We start from the raw sequence: 21,266 nt of genomic DNA on the forward strand, positions 1-21,266 counted from the left end.
GGAAGGGGGACAATAGTGCTAAATCATGAGCATCCTCCACTCTGTATGAAGGTATTGGATGACACAATCCGGTCATCTGTCATCAGTATTTAATTGAAGTATTTCAAACATGTAACAGAAATTGCATTCCCCAGACCCCCACAAATAGACTTTCTTGTATGTTATAAAGCATAAGTTGGAACTAATGATTAGATGCAGTGCCCAAATCTATTAAATTAGCAATATCCTTTAACATTTGATCTAGAAAATCTTATACTAAATAGTGCTTTTATCCCATGGAAATAAGAGTCTTAGAAACATGTAACACATAGATCTTTCACTTTAGTTTAAGGAGAACACAGATTATTTTTTCTTCTCCTGACTATATTTGCCATACTGGAATTACTAAATTGTTAGTACTGTCATTAGACTTCAATTGTACAACAGAGGCTAGTCCTATTTTGTATTATGATGTGACATTAATAGAGAGATTAAACTCCAGAAACAAGCAGATCTAGATGTCAGAGTCCAAATACCAATACCCATGGAAATTTACTTACTTAAAGTGTCAAATTAAGGGATTGAGAGCATTAATGTTACTTTTTAAATCTAGGAAGTGTTCTTTCCTACTTATAATAGAAGCATTAAACAGATTTAACTAGTTACCTACTATACTGCAACTAGCATTAAACACAGTTTATATAACTGTACTTCAGACTCTGAAGTCTCATTTATGCTTCCTGTGCGCCTATGCAGATAGATCTATACCTCTGAGATCGCTCTGAGTCCCCCAATATAACTACACAGTAGTGAGGCTCCTATGAAGCCATACTATCCAGACAAGTGACAAACAGTTCTAAAATGAATCCATGGGGAAATATTGTCTTTAAACGTTATAAGCCTCTTTTCCCATAGAGATATGTGCTTTCACTGAAAAGAAAACACTAGGATGGGAAATAAACTTTTCCTGTTGCACAGCTGGAATCACGAATCCATAATGTTGAATCCATAATATTCTTTGCTAGTTTACAAAGATGACAAAGGATTCAGTCATGCAGTAGTTTTAGCCAAATAAGCAAATTCAATCTTTCCCCTTAATTAGAGAGATTTTAGGGGAGGGCAACAGGACCTTCACCTGGGAGTAACACAGAATGATTCCTGCTCATATGATTAGAATGACAAAGAGAATGGAAAAGATAAAGAAAGGCTCAAGAACTCTTAACATCAAAATATTAATTAAGAAGGAACTTACATTTTTTAGCCTATTTCGACACAAGGGATAGCCACAGAGTTTGATGATAAAACGCTCCTCGACAGCATCCTTATAGTGAGATGGGGTAATAAAATTTCCCTAAAATCATTAGAGAATAGTTCAACAGACTTACTTTAAAAGCATTCACTGTATCATAACTCTCAAAACTCAGAAGTACATGAATACTTAAGTTTGTTCATAAAAAAAATTAGTAAAATCACTACTATTTAAAAAGCAGAAGTTAAAAGATTAAAAATGGTAATAGGGTAAGTACACATAGTAAGAGATGAGAGCAAGTGTATAGATAGTATTATTATAAATATATTATATTTTTACTTAGATAACTTTGTGTTAAAGTTATTTCCGCAGTTTCCCTCTCTATCAGTAAATGGCTAATATTCCCACTGTGCATATAGCTTAACTGACACTTTTTACATGGTATACATTATAAATCTAGTGACATTTTTCATGCTTTTACATTTATATTATTGTTTAAGTGATGAATATTGAGTAAAATAACTGTGCTTATGGCCCTGGGCACAATTTGAAGAAAAGGTACATCTAATATATGGATGTTTTCGGTAAGTCAGTCCAGCTAAATATTTTTCAAGAGTACCCAAGCCATGGTGCATACTTTGCCAAAAATTTTCAGCGTCAAGTAGAAGAGAACTTGTTTTATAGAAGCTGAACTCAGATTCAACTGCAAAAATGCTTGCCCAGATCTACTTAACAGATACATGAGATAAAATATAATAGAGCATTTGTCAGGTATCTTCACAAGAGTGTTTCAGTTTAACGCTTTCATGCTAATGCCTGCAACATAATATATTCCCCATGGGACAGATTCTATATCCCTTACATCATGTTGAATAATACTATCTGTGACTGGATCATATCATATATATATATGGATTCGGAGCAGGCCCTCTGCACATGACTTTATCTCCTACTGTGTGCAGAGGAAGCTCAGCCACATATTAAGTTATGCAGGGCCAACCGGGAGTAGTCAGAAAAGATATATAACCTGGAGCTATATTATCTTTTCTGCAGAGCCTCACCTAGGGCAACCACAATACGGGTAGTCTTTGCATTGCTCTAGTGAAGCTGTGGTGCCAGAGAAGTCATATGGGGCAAAGGGTGGTACCATGAGGCCTTTCTGTAAAGCCCCTTCCCACAGAGGAGATGATCTGCTCCTAACTTTTTATACCACACTCATCAATCTGGAATCCATGAGCCACTAAAGGCAGTGGAACTACTCACCTAAGTAAGCAATACTCATGATGAGTAAGGCTGGCAAAACCAGGCCTTTAAAAACAAGACATATTTTCACAGTGGAAATATTAAAAGCAAGAACAGAGACGGGTACATTAGCACTGAAAGAGAAACAGGGTAATAACCATTCGATCATCCAAACAAATTTGTTACAGGAATTAAAAAGAACGTTAAGAACATAAGAACAGCAATACTGGGTCAGACCGAAGGTCCATCTAGCTCAGTATCCTGTCTTTCGACAGTGGCCAATACCAGATGCTTCAGAAGGAACAAACAGAACAGGTAACCATCAAGTGATCTACCCTGTCGCCCATTCCCAGCTTCTGGCAAACAGAGGCTAGGGACACAAATTAGTATAAGAACTTGCAAAAGAAACACATACGCAATTCACAAGGAACTCTTCCGTAATATCTTCCTCCAATAGTTGTTCCACAATACGCAGAGCTTTTTTCTCATATTCAAACTTCTTTCTAATAGCAGCCTCAAGTGCTGCCCTCCTACAATAGAGTAAATACTGAATTACATAGACACCACTTTACCATACACAATTCTATCAAACATATCTTTTGTCTGTCTCCTATACGAAGTGTAGCATTTTAATGATCTGGTATGCATTTTGCTATGACGACCTCACACAGCAATGTATTCCACATAGACTAGAATTTTGTGGCAAGAGAGTTTTCCAAACTTGGTATGGCATTTCGCCCCCCAAGTTCTTGGAGAAGTATCCAGGCCTTCTCCCATAGGCAGTCTGAACAAACTTTATTGGAGAAAACCGTTCATTTGGGAAGTAAATACATCACTGAAACAGGATTAATATGTAACTCTGAACCACTGGCCAAGTAAAAGGCAAAAGATTTAGTAAATGAAGCACAACACCAGGAGTCAAGACTGTAAGAAAAGCAGCATGTAAATATTTCCCCACACGTACTCTAGTTAGTGGGTGACATTTTTCTTTTAATAGTAAAAAACCTTCATGCCCTTAAGTGGAACAGAGACTGGAATGGAACCCAAGATTCCCAAGTCTCACCATTCCTCTGCTGTCAGCAAATATCTGTGAAGCTCAACGGCACTTCATGCATCTCATCCCCCTCTAGTGTCTGAACCACGTTGAGGATGACAACATACTGCTCCTACCAATTATTCCATTAGCTCAAGAGGCAGAAGTCTGTGCTATACATCTAAAGATTGCAACCAGCCATGGCAGAGTTCTGTTTTGTTTTTTAATAATTTCAATGGATAATATGAATGTGTATTTTAAAGCATCTCTTTCTCGATTTTTACAGATTTAAATTTTCACAGCTGCACAAAATGATGAGTTTTAACATTTTTTTCTATTTTTATCTATTTCAGTGTTCACAAGTGTGGGAAATTACGGAGGTGAGACAAGAGAGGGAGTAAGACAATTATTTAATGACAACAGATGCTGAGATTAAAAAAGTTAAAACTTTATAACCATTAAAACATAAACTGTATATTTTGATGTGATGTTGACAAAGTGAATATCCTTAAAGCAAATTCAAATAAGCTCTCAAACACCATTTTTCTTACTTTGCCTATCCATAAATTTCAGTCATAATCAACTGAAATTTTTTTTTGCTGGTTTGCATGTGTATGGTGAAATCAGTGTTTACCAACAAAAATCCAAGTCTAGTTATAATCTTGCTGCTGGAAGTTCCACATGATGGAACTTGTTTTTTTCCGTTTGCTTTCTTTAAAAAACCTAGGAAATAACACAAAAAGAGCTAAATTAAAAGAATGTTAATTCTTGATTGAAAAGTCAAGCTCTCAAAAGTTAAGAAATGCCAGAATTGAGGTTGCCTGTACAAAACCTAATCATGTGTTCCTCACTTTCTGGGTGACTGACTTGAGACCCAGGGGTCTGATCTGCATAAGCACTGAGCAGTGACAGCTACAACTCAAGTCAATGTAAGCTGTGCTTTGAACATATATTGTACTATATAATGCTAAGTACTCTAAAAATGCCCTAGGAATCTCAAAATGGGAAACTCAAAATTCATGGATACTTTCGTCCTTAATACCTCTGAGCCTCATTTTCCCATCTGCAAAATGGAGATAATAATACCTCCTCTGAGCTAAAGGGTGTTGTGAAAATAAATTGTTCGTGAAACATTCAGATACTTCAGTGATGAGCACCACATAAAAGCCCACGAGGAAGTAAGAATTCTGCAATCAGAGCAAGATTTGAATAGTGTGCAGTAAATAATGCCTGAGACCACACTCCAAACAATTAGGAAAAAACAAATTATTTAATGGGGTTTCTCATTATGTGAGCACTGTCCAGTCTGTGCACTGAATAAGGTAGAGGTTCTGTGGAAAACCATAGCAAGTAATTGTGTAATTAAAGACTGTAATCATACACACAAAGAAGTCAAATTAAGATTGCAGACAGCTCTAATACTGGCATTTTCTAACTTCTGAATGCTTGACTAGGCAACATTTAGCACTTAAGTTTGTGAATGTAATTAATTGTTACCTTAGGATAAGGTGGGCATATGATAACTCAAGACAAATCTGCGGGATTGCTTAAAGCATCGTATGGTGCTGAATAACAGACAAGCTTGCTAAATATATTATTAGAATAGTAGGTATCTCTTATACATAGTTACTGAAGTTTCTGAAAAAGCACAAAGACATTCTGTAAAGAGGAGAGAACTCTGAAGTAAAGTAAACAATTGCTATTACTGTATAACATTAGTTAGATATCATACCTTTGTGCTACATCTTCATTTTTCAAAATACTTGATAGTTTATTTCCTAGTAATAAAATAATATATAAATCAATGTACCTTTTAACTTTCAAAATAACAAAACATTCATTTGTGGCTCATATGTTTCCATACATAAATGGCCTCAAGAAAGACATATTTGCACACAAGCCAAACCATAAGCAACTGCTTGGAAACCTGTGCTTCTGCGGGGTCTAAATGGATAGTTGCCGCAGTTTTTAGCTAAATACTCAGCAGCAAGACCAAATAAGTTGGCACACTATCTACTGGTGAACTACAGGACAGGGAGGAATAAATCATTTTAATACTGTACATCGACCAAAAAAACAAGTTAAGGTGACACTATCAACTTGGAACGGTGGTGTCACATTTCTGCCTGAAGATTTTGTACCAACTGTATTTCCTAGGGATTCTTCCATAAAATTTCCCACCATTGTAATTCCAGTGGTGATAGCAACTGCGGAAATGCTAATGTAGAGAAGGCACTGGCTGCCACTATTTTTTCTGCCCTCTTATGTTGGCTGAATCTGCTCTGAACGGGTGAAATAATATGACCCCCAATTCTGCAACAAGCGCCACATGCACACACACCTACACCTATGTGGAACACTGCTGACTTTAACAGGAGTTTGACCTACACTAGCTCCTCTTCCCTAACCCATTGCTAGCTCAAGTGGCAGGTGGCATAGGAAATTTTAGATAAATTCTTAGAGTAGATGCAACCTGTTTCCTGTAACTAAAACAAGTTTTAGAATCAAGCCCCCGAAAAGACCCAACCCCTCTCCAATATCTTTCTGCCTCCCCAGCTTGTCTTCTCTGTGCAGCTAACAGTATTTGACACACAGCAATTTCAATGTTTCCCTTGCAGTCAGTCACTCCTTTTTGAAACTAAACGTCTGTACAGAAAGAGGAGCAGAAAAGAATTATGTAAAAAAGGGGAGATTGCTTTTTAAACACTTAACGCTTTTTGAAAACATACCACTTAAATGATCAGAAAATAGGCTTGTTTTATTTGATTAGTTTCAAACAACTTAGGTTGACACCATCCTTAATGGTGCTGCACAATGCGGTCCTCAAATGGAAGCAAGCTAAAGTAAAGCTGCAGCCAACAGTCACATCCCTAAAGGAGCAAAGCATGTGACTCCTGTGGATGCTGGTGCATGTGGCCTAATGCCAAGCGTTTTTACATCAACGTTGTCCAGCGTCCCCTCTTCCCAGGGATGCAGACACTCCCCTTTTGCCAAGCTTCGCTAACAATGAGACATGGAAATTTCCACCATGGCCCATGATTAGTGCCCTATCAAATTCACGGTCCATTAGTGTCAATTTTATGGTCATAGGATTTTTAAAAATTGAAATTTCATGATTTCAAATATTTAAATCTGAAATGTCACAGTGTTATAACTGTGGGGGTCCTGACTCAAAAGGGGATTGTGGGGGGTTGCAAGGTTATTGCAGGGAGGTCATGGTATTGCCACCCTTATTTCTGCACTGCTGGTGATGGCAGCACTGCCTTCAGAATTGGGCTGCTGGAAAGTAGTGGCTGCTGGCCAGGAGCCCAGCTCTGAAGGCAGTGCTGCCACCAGCAGCAGTGCAGAAGCAAGGATGGCATGGTATGACATTGCCAGTCTTACTTCAGCGTTGCTGCCTGCAGAGCTGGGCCCTGGGTCAGCAGCTGCCACTCTCTGGCTGCCCATCTCTGAAGGCAGCGCAGAAGTAAGGATGGCAATACCACAACCCCCCTACAATAATTTTGTGATCACCCCCAGCTTGAGAAAGGCTGGTGTCTCCTGTGAAATCTGGTATCTGTACAGTATAGGGTTAAACCAGATTTCACAGGGTTAAACCAGATTTCACAGTCCATGGCACGTTTTTATTTAGTAGTGCCCTACCCACAATAGAGTATAACACCATGGCCAAGGCACACACCACCAGGCCAGATGTGGGGATGACCATGCCAGAGGGCTGAGGCCGGGCCCAGGGCCAGGCACAGAGGCCCCCAGTGCTGGTACTCTGGGAGCCCTAAACTGGAATATTTTTGCCCCCCTCAACACATACTAATAATGGGGGGAGGGCCCTGAGCTGCTTGGGACCCTAAGCAATTGCTCAATCTGTTTATGCCAACCCCTAACACACACACCCCTCCGCTAGGACGGATTGGGTCAGTCCCCTGCGCTGAGCCGGGAAGGGGGTGGGGAGGACGAGGCCACGAGGCCGGGAAGCGGGGGGGGAGGGAGACTGTGTTGTTCTAATCCTACCTGCGCGTCTCCGGCTGGATCTCGCCTTCACACCACCCCGCGGCGGCTCCGCCGCCGCCATCATCATCTCCCGCCCCGCCTGACCTCTCACACCCGCCGCGGCAGGCGGAGCCTGAGGCTGCGCACACGGGGCTCGATCCGGAGCGGCCCCTGCGGACGCACGTTAGGTAGGAGGCAGGCGCCGCGCAGTCCTTGCCCCGGCCGCCAGGTGAGGGGGCTGGGGAGTAGGACGCTTCGCGCTGCCGGGGGAAGCGCCCTGAGCCTTGCTGGGGAGCTGCTGCTGCTGCGGGCTTTAGCCCCCTGGCGGAGGGCCCCTTATTCCGCTCCCGGCACGTTCTCGTCATGGGGTACCGGGTCTGCCCCCCGAGCCGAGCCGAGCCGAGCCTCTCTCGGGGAAGCTCCCCAGACGTGTCCCCGAGAGCCGCGTCGGAGGGGCCGGATGAGGAGACTCCCCCTAACGACCCAGCCGCCCGCCTCCGTTGTTGGAGGACTGGCGCTCGCAGGCCTGTTTACAGCCTCCGCCTCTGGCTGAAGGATTTTGCTGTGAGCCACCCATACGGTCTCCCTCTTTCTCTTCCGTCAGTGCGATGCCCCCTGGCGGGGACGGCCATCTGCTTATTGATTTGCTTTAAGAGACACCGGTTGTCTTTAGGCCGAGGGGTATTGTGCAGTGTCTGATGTGACTCAGGGCATGGGTTATAATCCCACCTACTGTGCTGAACTTTGTCCAAGAAGATCCCATACAGGTGATACAGCCCATCCTCCCCAGACCCAAAGTGTGGCTACCGGCTATGCAGATGCTGCTGTGTCAGTGTCCCAAAGTGTATGGAGGATGCCAGGTGCTTTAATCCTTTTTAGGCACGTAAAGCTGTGTGGGATAAATTTCTTCACTGAGTTGCATTTTTCATTGGTGTTTGGATCGTTTAAGTAACCCCCAAAATCCAGTGAAATTCCTTGGGAGTGTTTGGAGTTATCCATTTGGGGAGTGGGGGGAAAAGTTAAATAACTCAAATAGCTTTCAATTTAAAGTTCACAACAGAGCCTGTACTAGACCTCTGTGTATTGGAAATACAGGGAATGGGGGGTGGGGAGGGGTGTGAAGGCCAAAACCATAACTACATTAAAAAAAGATTGAAATAAATTCATGCAGGATAGGTCCATCAATGGCTCTTAACCAAGATGATCAGGGTTACAATCCCATGCTATGGGTGACTAGTCTCTGGCTGCTGTGGGAGTGGATGACGGGATGAATAATTGCCTCGTTCTGCTCATTTCCTTTTAAGCACCTGGCATTGGTCACTGTTGGAAGACAGGATACTGGGCTAGGTGGACAATTGATCTGACCCAGTATGACTGTTCTTATGGAGAGCATGTGTGTCAAGTCTGAAATCAAAATGAGTGAAAAATAAAATATTATAAGTGAGTGAAGGGAGTTTCTCAAGTATAGCTAATATGTAATTTTTCATAATGACTTAGGGACCTGTCAAGCTCCTACTGAAGTCAGGGAAAAGAATAAGGTATCACTGACAACTGGATACATCACTTAGGCCCCAATCCTGCAGTGAGCCCTGAGTCAGTGCATGTTTTGGGCCTTATTGATGTTGTCAAGTTACTTTGGGCCCCAAATAGGGACTATACATTTTTTAAAAACAAATTAAAATAGTTCTGGGGGAATGTCACCATTGCTTTTGCAGTGTTGTGAACCCAAACACAACAGCACATGCTAGTGCAATGCAGGGATGCTGGATTGAGTTGTCAGCCCTCCAGGACTGGCCTGGACTCTCCAGGAATGAAAGATTAAGCTTTAATTAAAGATTGTGGTGTGATGAGACCTCCAGGAATACATCCAACCAAAATTGGCAACCCTAATGCTGGAACAGTTTTTATAGGGGGGGATGCTAAGAGCCACTGAACCAAACTAAATTCTGTATATAACGGAAACTGCTTCAAAACAGGGGGTGTGGCAGCACCCCCAGTTTCAGTACTTATGGGAAAATGAAAACTGCAAAGTGAAACTGACAAGTCTAGGTTCAGTGTTGGAACACAGTGAAATAAAATGTAAGTAGACTATCAATATAGTGAAAAGTAAATTAGTCTATCACATTTATTCTTGTCGTAATCTAAATCCAAGTTTAGATGCTTTTAGTACAATTTGACTTAATGCTGTTCATTTTATGGACCAAATTAATGTATGGTAGTTATTTAAATATATTATCTGAGATGAATGAGATTGAATGCATGAGGACATTATATAAAAATGTGTGTACAATTGTGCACCTGTGTATGTTGCATAAATATCAAGATTACATATTTCAGATGGGTATTTAGGCACTAAACTCGCCATTTGTATACAAAATCACTGGATGTATGTGCAGACATAGTGCTTGCATGCCCAAATGTAGGCATAACAAATCCTTAGGCTTTTTTTTTTAACTATTAAATAAACATGTGAGATGTACAAGTGTCCAGTAGGCATTAGGCGGTGATCCTGATTATGTAGAGATTTAAGGATGTGCTTAATTTTATGCATGTGAGTAGTCTTATTGCCTTCAATGGGAACGATTTGAGCCAGTCTCCCTCTACAGGTGAAAGGCTAGCAGAGTGTCTAGCCCTTTGTGTCGGTCAGGCTCTCTTAAAATTCATTAGTAGGTGTAAAGATACAAACACCTAAATGACAAGATATACCTCTGGATTAAATTTAGCAGTGATGGAGCTTTGATTTAATAAAAATGTCTAGACAGTAAAAAGAAACAATATCCTACATTCCAATCATAGAGCAAATAAACTATATAGACTATATATGATGATTATTTTCTTCAACAGCGAATCATTTATCCCCAATTGCAACATTGAAGTTTTAGGATGCCCCAACTGCCTCGCAAAACCTTATTTCTCAAAAACTGATTCTATAGCTATGATATTCTGAATCTGTAACCTATACAACCTATTGATTGTGTCACATCACATCTGTTTCATTTTTGTTCCACAAAGACAGTAAAGGAATTGATCCTTGTGCAATGGACTTTCTGTTAATAGTTGGACAATTCCTCTCTCTAGATACAGTATGCATGCTCTTTCTTGTCTCCTGTAAACAAGGAATAGCCGTGCCTGCATGCACAGGAGGTGGTGGAATGAAAGAACACCCTGCATTTCTGAACTCTTTTCTCTTCTTAACTTCTCCCAGCAATGACCGATCTTTCTCATTTCTCCATCTGTTAGCTGTTTTACCAGTTGGGACTTGCTAAAATGTGATTTTTTTAAATCTCCATCTTAAATCCAGTAATATTGAATATAATGTTATAACAATATGTGACTCAGTACGGTACTCTAATTTATGACAGAGTTTTTCAGTGTCAGAAGAACAAAGTCAGGATATGACGGCAACTGAGGAACTTCAAGCCATTATACAAAGATGCGTAAGTAACTTCCTTTTTGTAAAAAGATACTAAAAGCTATAGAAACTGGCATTGCCTACATCTGTGTGTATACTATATTTAAATAAAAAAGCAGGGGAGCTTTTGATAGCGCGCTTCATGACCATGCAGGTTTAGTTTCCATGGTCTGCTCCCTGGTTATTGTCCTAGGACTGCTACTAGCATCTGATCCCTTGCCTCTTGGACAATAGGCAGGAGCATGTAGAAGAAAATATGCCTCTCCAAAAGACTTGGTGTAATCTCAGATCAGGGAATGTGTTATTGAGAGACTGACGTGTTCTGTAGTAGTTATTAGTATCTGTTTTACTTCTTGAGGAATTGTGTGCCACTGCGGTGCAGTAGAAAAATGCCACACACACCCCCTGGCAGATTCTCTTTGCCTCGTTGCAGAAAATGGTTTCTGTTATCAAGCCAAGAGAAGCTCCACCAGTGCTCAGTCTCACAAACACACACCATGCCTCACACACACCCTGCACGGCTGCTCAGATGCATCTGTTCAAGCAGCTGGGGAGAGGTAAATCGCTGTGGGTGAGTGGGGTCTGGGGATGACCTTGCTGCCCAGGGACGTTAGTCCCAGCTACGGGGGGGGGGAGGAGGAGGAGGAGGATGGAGATGGAGTTCCCCCTCCCTCTTCCCTATGAAAACACCCAAGACTGGGTCAGATCAACACCCAGAAATTTCCACTGGCTGCAGGAAGCTCTGCATTGCAAGAGATGGGGAGTCTGGGTGTGAGGTGGCGAGGCATCGCAGAGGGTGGGAGGTGTTGAGTGTGTGTGGGGGCTCCGGATACACGGATTGGGTGGACAGGGTCCCTGTTCAGAGACCCTCCCCCCATTCATGCACCTGGAACTCCCCCATCGAGGCCCACCCACCGAACTCCCACCCTGCCAAGCCTGACCCCCTGTATGAGGAGCAACCCACACCCAAACCCTCACCCCATTGTGCCCCAACCAGCTGCATCCTGACCCTCCACCCCACCAAGCCCTACTCCCCTAAACACCCACACTGAGCCCTAACCATCTTCACCTGGACTCCCCTGCAGAGTCCCATTCGCCCTGTATCCAGAATCCGGCACCAAGCCCCCATGCATCCAGGTTTACCCCCACCGAGCTGCCCGCACCTAGATTGCGCAACACAGAATGCTGGTACTCTTGAAGGAATTCTGATATAAAAAATATTTGTTTTTTAAAATTCTGCAAAGTTCTGCATATTTTATTTGTCAAAATAACACAGAAACACAATAATAATATAATCACACCATTTTCAATTATTTTGGTAATTTATTTAAAAGTATTAATATATAATTGAAAATCGTGTGATTATAATGTGTTATTTAGACAAATGAATTTTGCAGAATTTTTAATTTTTTGGTACAGAATTTTTAACTTTTTGGTGCAGCGTTCCCTAAGGAGTATTCTAGTGTATAAATGATGAATCATAGGTATAGTGAAAACTAAACTACAGCTACAATAAATTGTATTTAAACTCAAATTTGGGTTTGTTTGTGATTTACATTATATAAATATAAAGTTAAAGATAATTTTTCATTGTAGCAAATCCTAGAAGAAGAAGATTTCAAAGGAGAAGATTTTAATCTTTTTCAAGTAGCAGGCCAGAAGTGCTTAGAAGAAGGTTATGCAGCAGAAGTATTAGAAGTAATTCAAAATGAGAAAAATAAGGTATGTTTAAATCTGCAACTGTGTGTATTTTAGCGGTATACTTTAAACACATAGGTAAATAGGTTAAATTTTGCATATTCCAGCTGTTTATACATTGCTTGAGAGTTTTATTCTTAGCATGTTTGTAAGCCACCTATACCATATAGTACCCACAAGGATGTACAATTTCAGGGCACTGTACCAGGTATATGCTGACAGACATAGAGTCTGTATAGACCCAGATTCTTCTTTCTGTGAAGCTGTTTTGGCAACAGTTACTGGACGTGAACCAAACATAGCCAACCAGAAGAGGTCACCCCAGAGTAGGCGGATCCTTTCATGTCATACAGGCATGCTGGTGGCTCCTACATTTGATCACTCCAGGCTGTCAGTGTAGGAAGCAGGGGCTTCCTTGTACTACAGTAATTCTTGACTCCTAGATCAGCCCCTTAGAGCTGTTGTTAGCTGGATCATCTTAGAGCAGCTCTCAGGCTGCATTGCCTTATGTTGGGAAGCCAGGTTGCTGCACAACTGGTCCAGGATAGAAAGAGTGGAAGAAGTGGCTTAAGCCAACTTTGTATATATTACCTCCTGAACAGTGTACTATTTAGTTTTAAACAAGGATATGAGGCACAGTGTCCTTAACAAACCCTTTCATTAATCTTTTCCAGTGAGATAAACAGAAGAGAAAAGAGAGATTTTAAGGCAAAATTTAAACAGGGAAAGTGATAGTGACTCTCTGTTGGGGTGGAGAGAATTCCAGGTGGATGGACTAAAATTGGCCAAGATTTTAAGAAGAAAATGAGCAGACAGGAAGTAACAGAATGAAAGTTCAGAGAAATATATGACCAGTTTGGGAAACTGGGACAGTATACTTATGTGGGATTCAGAGATAGATAGGAAGTCAGAAAAGGTGATGAAGAATGCAATAATATTGTCCCACTTCATGGAAAGATGGAAGGTAGTCTGGTGTACCCCACTGAATTTTAGGGTCAAGATTTAAAACCTGAAAAGAACAGTTTACCTCCTTCCTCAAATAGTATATTCTCTCTAATTTTTGCCTGGAATTTTGCTACTATCATCCAATAAAAGAATGAGAACACTGCCTATCTCTATTTGAAAAGCACATTCACATACACACCTGGAAATGCTTAAGTTTATATTGACAGAAGAGAAAAAACATTCAGTGTATCTTTTGGAGAATGCTCTTCAGAATATGCATCCATTCTGTCAAATAGGGAAGGAAGAAGGAGAGCATAACAGATGCCCAGAACAGAACGTTGTAATGCTAAACTTTGTATTCAGGTTAATTATTATGGTATGTTACAACCAGCAGTGATCATAGATTTATAGATATACAAGGTTGGAGGGGTCCTTGAGAGGTTATCTAGGTAAGCCTCCAGCATAGAGTTAGGACAAATATACCTTGACCATCCCTGACAGGTGTTTGCCTTACCTTGTCTTAAGAATCTTCAATTACAAGGATTCCACACCCTCCTCTGGAACTATCTTTATAGTTAGAACATTTTTCCTAGTATCGAATCTAAATCTCCTTTATGGCAGATTAATCTGACTACTTCTTAGCCTATCTTCTGTGGATATGGAGAACAATTGCTCTCTGTCCTCTGTATAATAGCCCTTAACTAGTGTCAAGTCTCCCCTCAGTTTTTTTCCTCACACCTAAACATGGTCAGTTTTTTTAACTTGTCCTCATAGATTAGGTTTTCTAAATTTTTGGTCATTTATTTCTGTCTCCTCTGGACTCTCTCCACTGCCTCCACATTTTTCTTAAAGTGTGGTGCCCAGAACTGGACACACTACACCAGCTAAGGCCTCACTTGTGCCAAGCATAGCAGGACAGTTACCTCCTGCATCTTACATTCTACCCTTCTATTAGTACATCCCAGAATGTTGTTATCCTTTTTTGCAACTGCATCATATTGTTGATTCATATTCAATTTGTGATCCACTATAACGCCCAGATTCTTTGCAGCAGTACTACCACCCAGCCAGTTATTCCCCATTTGTAGTTGTACATCTGATTTTTTCATTCCTAAGTGTATATATATGCACTTGTCTTTACTGAATTTCATTTTACTGATTTTAGACCAATTCTCCAATTTGTCAAGGTCATTTTGAATTCTAATCCTTTCCTCCAAAGTGCTTGCAATCCCCTCCATCTTGGTGTTGTCTGCAGATTGTATAAGCATGCTTTCCACTCCATTATCCAAGTAATTAATGAAAACATTCAATAATACCAGGACAGACACCTGCAGGACCCCTCTAGTTACTTCCTCCCAGTATGACAATGAACCATTGCACAGTGAATTCTTTTGAGTATGGTTTTTCAAACAGTTATGCACCCATCTTATAATAATTTCATCTAGATCCACATTTCCCTAGTTTGCTTATGAGTAAGGCTAAGATTTAGTCATGTGTATTTTTTAGTAAAAGTTATGGACAGGTCACGGGCAATAAAGAAAAATTCCTGGCCCCATGACCTGTCTGTTACTTGTACTATATACCCCTGACTAAATCCTTGGTGTTCTGGTGAGCTCTGGGGGCACAGCTCCTGCTCCGGAGGGGGGGGCCTCTGGGACATCTTCTGGTGTGGGGTAGGGGAGGCTCTGGGGTGCTCACTGGTGCTGGGGGGGGCTCCAGGACACCCAGTACAGCTGTTAGCGGGGGACAGCCCTGCTGCCGTCGCTGCTGGCAAGGGGCCGCCCAGGACCACCACAGTTGCTGCTGGCAGGGGGCAGCCCAGAACTGCAGCCACTTTGGAGGTACAGCCCAGGACCACCACTGTGTGGGGTGGGGGTGTGCTGGTCCCGGGACCGACCAGCAGCCCTGGGGTCAGTCACACCTTCCATCTGCAGAAGTCATGGAGGTCCCAGAAAGTCACAGAATCTGTGACTTCTGTGACAAACTCACAACCGTACTTATGAGATTGTCATGTGGGACTGTATCATAAGCTGAACTAAAATCAAGATATGTCACATCTACGCCTTTCCCCCATGCATTATTCCAGTAACTCTGTCAGAGAAGGAAATTAGGTTGATTTGGCATGATTTGTTCTTAACCCATCCATGTTAGCTATTACTTTATTGACCTATAGGTGCTTACAAATTAATTGTTTAATAATTTGTTCTAGGATTTTACCAAGTTTAATTAAGCAAACTGGTCTATAGTTCCATGGGTCCTCTTTGTTCCCTTTTTAAAAGATAAATACCATGTTTGCCCTTCCCTAGTTGTCTGAGACCTCACTCATCCTTCATGAGTTCTTGAAGATAATTGCTAATTGCAGAGATTGCTTCAGCTAGTTCCTTAAGTACCCTAGGATCAATTTCATCAGGCCCTGCCAACTTGAATACATTCAACGTATCTAAAAATTGTTTAACCTGTTCTTTCCCTATTCTGACTTGCGTTCCTTTCCCCTTATTAATGTTAATTGTATTAAGCATCTGGTCACAATTAACTTTTTTAGTGAAAACTGAAGTAAACTAGGCATTAAATGCCTCAGCCTTCTTGATTTCATCCATCATTCATCTGTTTGTCATCCATAATCTATTGATTCTTTTTTATGTATATATGTATTCATTTAGGGTTGTATTTTAAATCCGCTAAATTTTGGCCTGTTTTCTCTGTAAATCTGATTTACAGGTTATTGTCAAGAGTATGGGTTGGAATCTTGTTTGTCCTCTTGTTAGATGTATTTTGAGTTATAAGCAGGAAGATGAGAAGAGAGAACATTGTCTGAAAATACTAGATCAGTTGGTGCAGGTATGTTGTTGAACCATGCAGTCTTAATAAAGGCGAATCTCATATAATTATTATACATTTTACATACATATAATATATTATTAAATCTCTTATTGTTACAGTGTTTGTTCTGTAAACCCTAACTTGAATCAAAAAATTTCCTTTCAGTGAATGATGGATTTTCCATGCTGGACTGGATGTTGTTTAATGATATTAAAATCCTGGTATTTGTTGTCTCTTGGTGAACCTTTGACAGCAATATAAATGTGGAAGAGCGCAGGCAGACAAGTGATCTATAAGACTGAGTGAAAACGTGTCATTTTGTATTTAATTCAAACAGTAGCATACATGCTGAACTTTTTCTTTTACCTCTGCCAGTTAAAGTGGTCTCATATCAAAGTAGAATAAAGTGTTATTTGACCATAGCAATCTAAATATCCTTACATGTAGCTTTATTCTAAATGCATGTTTTAAAGCAGAAGTTTTCAAACTGTGAGGCGTGCCCCCTTAGAGGGGTGCAAAGGAATGTTCAGGGGGGCTCGGGCCAGCCCCATGCCGGGAGGTTTGGAGAGGGAGCTCTACCTCCATCCCCTGACTCCCCTCAGCCGGTCACCCAGTCAATGTTGACACCTTCATGCCCAGCACTGGCTCCATCCCCAGAGATGAAGACACACTCCTTCCCACACCCTGAAACCCCAAGGAGGGAGGAGCAGGTATTGGGGAGGGGGAGCATGTCCAAAAATTGTAACACAAAGGGGGAAACACAACTAAAAATTGTTGAAAACTGCTATTTTAAAGAAAGCATGAGCTTTTTGTGGTTTTTAGGTTTTGGGTTTTTGTAACAATAGTGTCCTGGATGTTTTGCATCTTCTGTCATTGCCATGCAAAAACTGTTACAGGTTGGAAGTATGTTTATTATTGTAAAGGTACTTAATGTATTACTTTAGAGATAAACAACAGTACACTGGCTTGATCCTTTCTTGCAGCTATGTAATCCAAAGGAACTTTTATTGGGTTTACTTGAGCAGATTGAGCAGACCTCTGGGGAACAGATATCTCATACTATTCTGCTCTTGCTTCAGCCTCTGCAGACAGGTAATAAACACTTTCCTAGCTGATGTACACTTAAACTCTTTCCTACTCCAGTTTAGTGCATTAGTTTATCTGCTGTTGAAAAACATTTGGAACATTTCTCCGCTGATAGTTTTATTACTTTGTATTTAAACTAGTGCTGTAGAACACCTAGCATTCTTGGGGAGCACATGAAGTATAATTTCAGTACTTATTGAGACCTGTTTTAAGAGTGCCTGAGGACACAACGAATGGTTTAAAAGCAGAATATTTCGAACTGGCATCTGCTGAAATGCAATACTTAACTATTACCGGTACTAAAAATCTTTATACTTTTTGTGTGTTGCCATCCTCCTCCTCCTGAAATAGTCATCTGTATCTATGACTTTTTATTCACTTGCCCTTTATTGGTATTGAAAGTTAACCAATTCCTGCATATCAATGAAAATCAGAAACTGCATATTTGCCTAAAAAAATACCTGTGAGCTTGAAGGCCAGAATGTAACACCTCTCACCACTGGAAACACTAGCTGTGAATGCATTTTTTCTAGTGTTGTAAAGCATTACATTTTAGCCTGCAGAAGTTAAAATATATCTGATCTGAAAATGACATCAATCTGATAACATTTTTTTATTCATTAGTTTGCTTTTCATTTCAGTTCTGATATATTATTAGTGGCTGCTCTCTTGAGACCCACTAGAGTTTAAAATCAATGTTTCTTTCAAACGAATGTCCCCTGTAGATGCAGCATATACCAACAGAAGGAGTTTTTGTGCTGGTATGGGAATACTGCCTCCCTGAATGGTGTTAAATCTTCTAGAGATTTTGTCAGCATAGCTTTGTCACTTAGCATGTGTTTTTCTTTTTTCACACCCCTGACCAATATAGTTATACTGGTATATGTTTTTAAGTGTAGACCAAGCCTAACTTTAGTGGTTCACGAGATACAGGCCACTAAAATTATGTTGGAATGTAAGGGGAATGTTTTAGTAATTAGAACGATGTCTTCTGTTAAAAGTCTGTGGACTGTGTGTAGAACTGATAAATGAAATTGTTTTTAATTGTTCACTTTATTAATGTAACTTCTGTTCACCATTCACTACACTTGCCTACACTGTAACTTCTGTTCCATATTGAAATTCAAACCCCATTTTAAAACACTCACTCCATTTTGTAAAAGCTTCCTCCAACCGTCATTTTTGCAAACCCTGCTGTAATCTTATTAGTTTAGTTTAGATGTGTGAATGAGGTATGTATGAATGACGGAATCAACCTCCAGCCCCAGCCTTTCCTGATGAGATAAAGTTCAAATACCAATGGCTGAAGACCTAGACAATAGCCCTAAACAAAGTAAGAAGCATCCACCCTAAAAAGAAAAGGACAACAAAAGGAAGATCAAAGCCAGGTTCAAGGCTGAAAGTCACGCCTGCAATTGATGGGTGATCAATCTAAACCCAGAGGTAGCGTGACACAGCTAGATCTATAGACTTGGAATCCAAACTAAAAGCCTGTAAAAAAGAAGGGTGAGATGAGAGACTCTGGGTAACATTCTGCTGCCAACATGGAAGGACATCAGTGCCTGCCCAACAGAGATCCAGCTTGTCCTTGTGCCTGGCTTTCCTGGCCAGTTAGCCGCCACAAGCTACGAACCCAAGCTACAAAATCAAGCTATGAACTTAAGCTATCTTCCGGACTGGTAACTATGCAGCAGCTGCAGAACATCTGATGGATGTGTGTGAATGTGTGTGTGTGTGTAGGTATTAGGTATAGTGTGTGTGTATAAGAATTAAGATGTTAGTTATTAGTCATAAATCAAATTGTTATCATAATAAATGTGGCATCTTTGTCTTGTCCCCTTTAATAAGATCTTGCTGGTTTTTACTGGTCTAACATAATTGGTATAACATGTGGACCAGTGTCACCAAGTGCAGCTGAAATGAGGAAGGAATCTGTAAAAAAGCTAGTTGTGGACATTGATTTTGGGGCCAGTGCTACACTGGCTCTGGCATAGATTAGAACAGTCCTCGTGTAGTGCAAAGGGACTAGATTTCAGCAGACATTTGGTATAGTCTCCTGTTCTGCCATGGTTAGAAACACTTCGGTAGTACAGATGTTTTCAGGGCTAGAAAGGGTTTGCCTCTTTGGGCCAGTGGTAGAAGAGAAAAATTTTCAATATTTACCTCCATTTTACAGAGGCAGGATTTGTCGTATATTAAAATGCATGGGATGCTGCTGTGATATTTCTTTGCAATACTCAACCCTATGGTGCTGGTAGTTATAACATCCCAAAACTAACAGGTGCAGAATCCTGGTGTCTATGCACTTGTTCATAGTATTTCAGGTTTGGTTGTTGCTTTTTTTTTTTAAACCAAAGGCTGTTCAGTACAGTCACCTAACTCAGTACAGATCTTATTTTTTGCTTTTTCTCAAACACTGAATCTACTATGGCAGGATAAAGCTTTTGTATTATAAATCAGAAGAAATGAAGATGTTCCACCTCTCTAACATCACTTGTGGGAGAAAATAGTAGATAACTAGATGTTTAACAACACTTCCTTTTTATTTCAGTTCTATTGAAACTTCAAAGCAAGAAGTCATACTCAGTGGGTTTATCTTTGTCTACCATTTTAAACCAAATTTCTCTTCTGCCTGTACCTTACACAAAAGAACAAATTCGAGAAGATAAACTTGGCCTCTGTCGGTGTTGCAATGCAGTAGTGGATTTTGCTAAACCTTTTGTCGATGAAGTTGTTAAAAATATGGAAGCCTCAACAGAAAATGATGACGAAGAGCTCAAAGAAGAATTGCTAAAATTGTGGGTATCTTATTTCTGCTTAATGCTTGTGTAATGAATGTAACGAATGAATGAGCAATGAAAATAATGTAAATAAAATGAGCAATCAAAATTTCATGCACCAGCAGTGAATACACTGTTGATATTTTATAGTTTATCAAATAAACTGTTTAACTAATGTGTTTTAAAAAAACCAAATCCTTCCATATTTGTGAACTATAAGAGGAAGGGCAACGCTCATTCCCCTCCTGACTGGCAGGTGGTAGAAGAGTACCTGTATAGGAGGTGGGAAGCCGAGTAAATGGCCCCTACTTCCTTGCATTTACACCAGAATGAGGAACATCCCTCTTTGGGGGCATCAGGATCCAAGCAGTGCCCCCATCCATAAGAGTATAGGGATGAAAAACAGGAAGCAGACTCAGTCACTGAGTTTGGAGAATCCCCTTGGATCCATTATGAGCAGCAGCAGGGGTAAGGGGCATGACAGTTTCAGACCCCATGGAGACAATGCCATTATTTTCTGTATTGGTGGTTTTGGTGGCATTTTTGTTAAAAAGTTCTAATTATAGTTATCTTCTTTTCTTTCAGTTGTTTGAAAAGCTTGAAATACCCGTTATTAATAGCACAGCTTGATCAGCTGCATGAAGACATTGAAGAAGATCCCTTAAGGCATTTTGCAGCTGAAATTCTAGTAAGTGCAGTTAAAATGAATTATAGTGACTTGCAAAATCAGTCATTATAATTCAGTGTTCACTATAATCAGTCAGAGAAATCAGTTGGCTTCTTGATTTGGTTAGTAAGATGCTTTTCGGGATTCTGTAAGATAGTGCTGATGAAGGTAAAGTCTTGGAACAATATCAGATCCTTAGTGTAAACAAAACTTGGCTTCGAAAGTAAAAAAAAATCTCTGAATGTGTTGGTCCCAAGTGTGGGGGTCGGATACCCCCAGTCAAGCCACGCCAGGTGCATAAGTATAACCGGTTTTATTGCCAAAGTGTAATAAGCCTTCCAACCTTCACGCATTACTAAATACCTGCT

At 40.5% G+C, this 21,266-nt stretch overlaps 2 protein-coding genes across 7 annotated transcripts in view; one reads left to right on the forward strand and one right to left on the reverse strand.

Annotated features, from left to right (window-relative positions):
* RPAP2 (RNA polymerase II associated protein 2) overlaps positions 1 to 7,719 on the reverse strand; it is a 64,980-nt gene extending 57,261 nt beyond the window's left edge. For all 6 annotated transcript variants that reach the window (XR_004001781.1, XM_030574156.1, XM_030574155.1 and 3 more), the window contains exons 1-4: positions 7,512 to 7,719; positions 5,236 to 5,281; positions 2,886 to 3,000; positions 1,232 to 1,330 (exon numbers count right to left, since the gene is read on the reverse strand). Coding sequence is in view for 5 of the 6 variants with exons in the window: in XM_030574156.1 (XP_030430016.1) it covers positions 1,232 to 1,330; positions 2,886 to 3,000; positions 5,236 to 5,281; positions 7,512 to 7,578 (327 nt within the window). In the remaining variant the exon portion in view is untranslated. The remainder of the gene's footprint in view (positions 1 to 1,231; positions 1,331 to 2,885; positions 3,001 to 5,235; positions 5,282 to 7,511) is intronic.
* Positions 7,720 to 7,732: 13 nt separating this feature from the next.
* The window catches only part of GLMN (glomulin, FKBP associated protein), a 39,238-nt gene continuing 25,704 nt past the window's right edge, over positions 7,733 to 21,266 (forward strand). Inside the window, exons 1-7 of the mRNA XM_030574161.1 lie at positions 7,733 to 8,350; positions 10,853 to 10,927; positions 12,499 to 12,624; positions 16,264 to 16,383; positions 17,349 to 17,457; positions 20,003 to 20,249; positions 20,817 to 20,919. Coding sequence (XP_030430021.1) covers positions 8,303 to 8,350; positions 10,853 to 10,927; positions 12,499 to 12,624; positions 16,264 to 16,383; positions 17,349 to 17,457; positions 20,003 to 20,249; positions 20,817 to 20,919 — 828 coding nt within the window. The 5' untranslated portion in view covers positions 7,733 to 8,302. The remainder of the gene's footprint in view (positions 8,351 to 10,852; positions 10,928 to 12,498; positions 12,625 to 16,263; positions 16,384 to 17,348; positions 17,458 to 20,002; positions 20,250 to 20,816; positions 20,920 to 21,266) is intronic.

The sequence above is a fragment of the Gopherus evgoodei genome, chromosome 8 (assembly GCF_007399415.2).
Source record: "Gopherus evgoodei ecotype Sinaloan lineage chromosome 8, rGopEvg1_v1.p, whole genome shotgun sequence".
NCBI lineage: Eukaryota > Metazoa > Chordata > Testudines > Testudinidae > Gopherus > Gopherus evgoodei.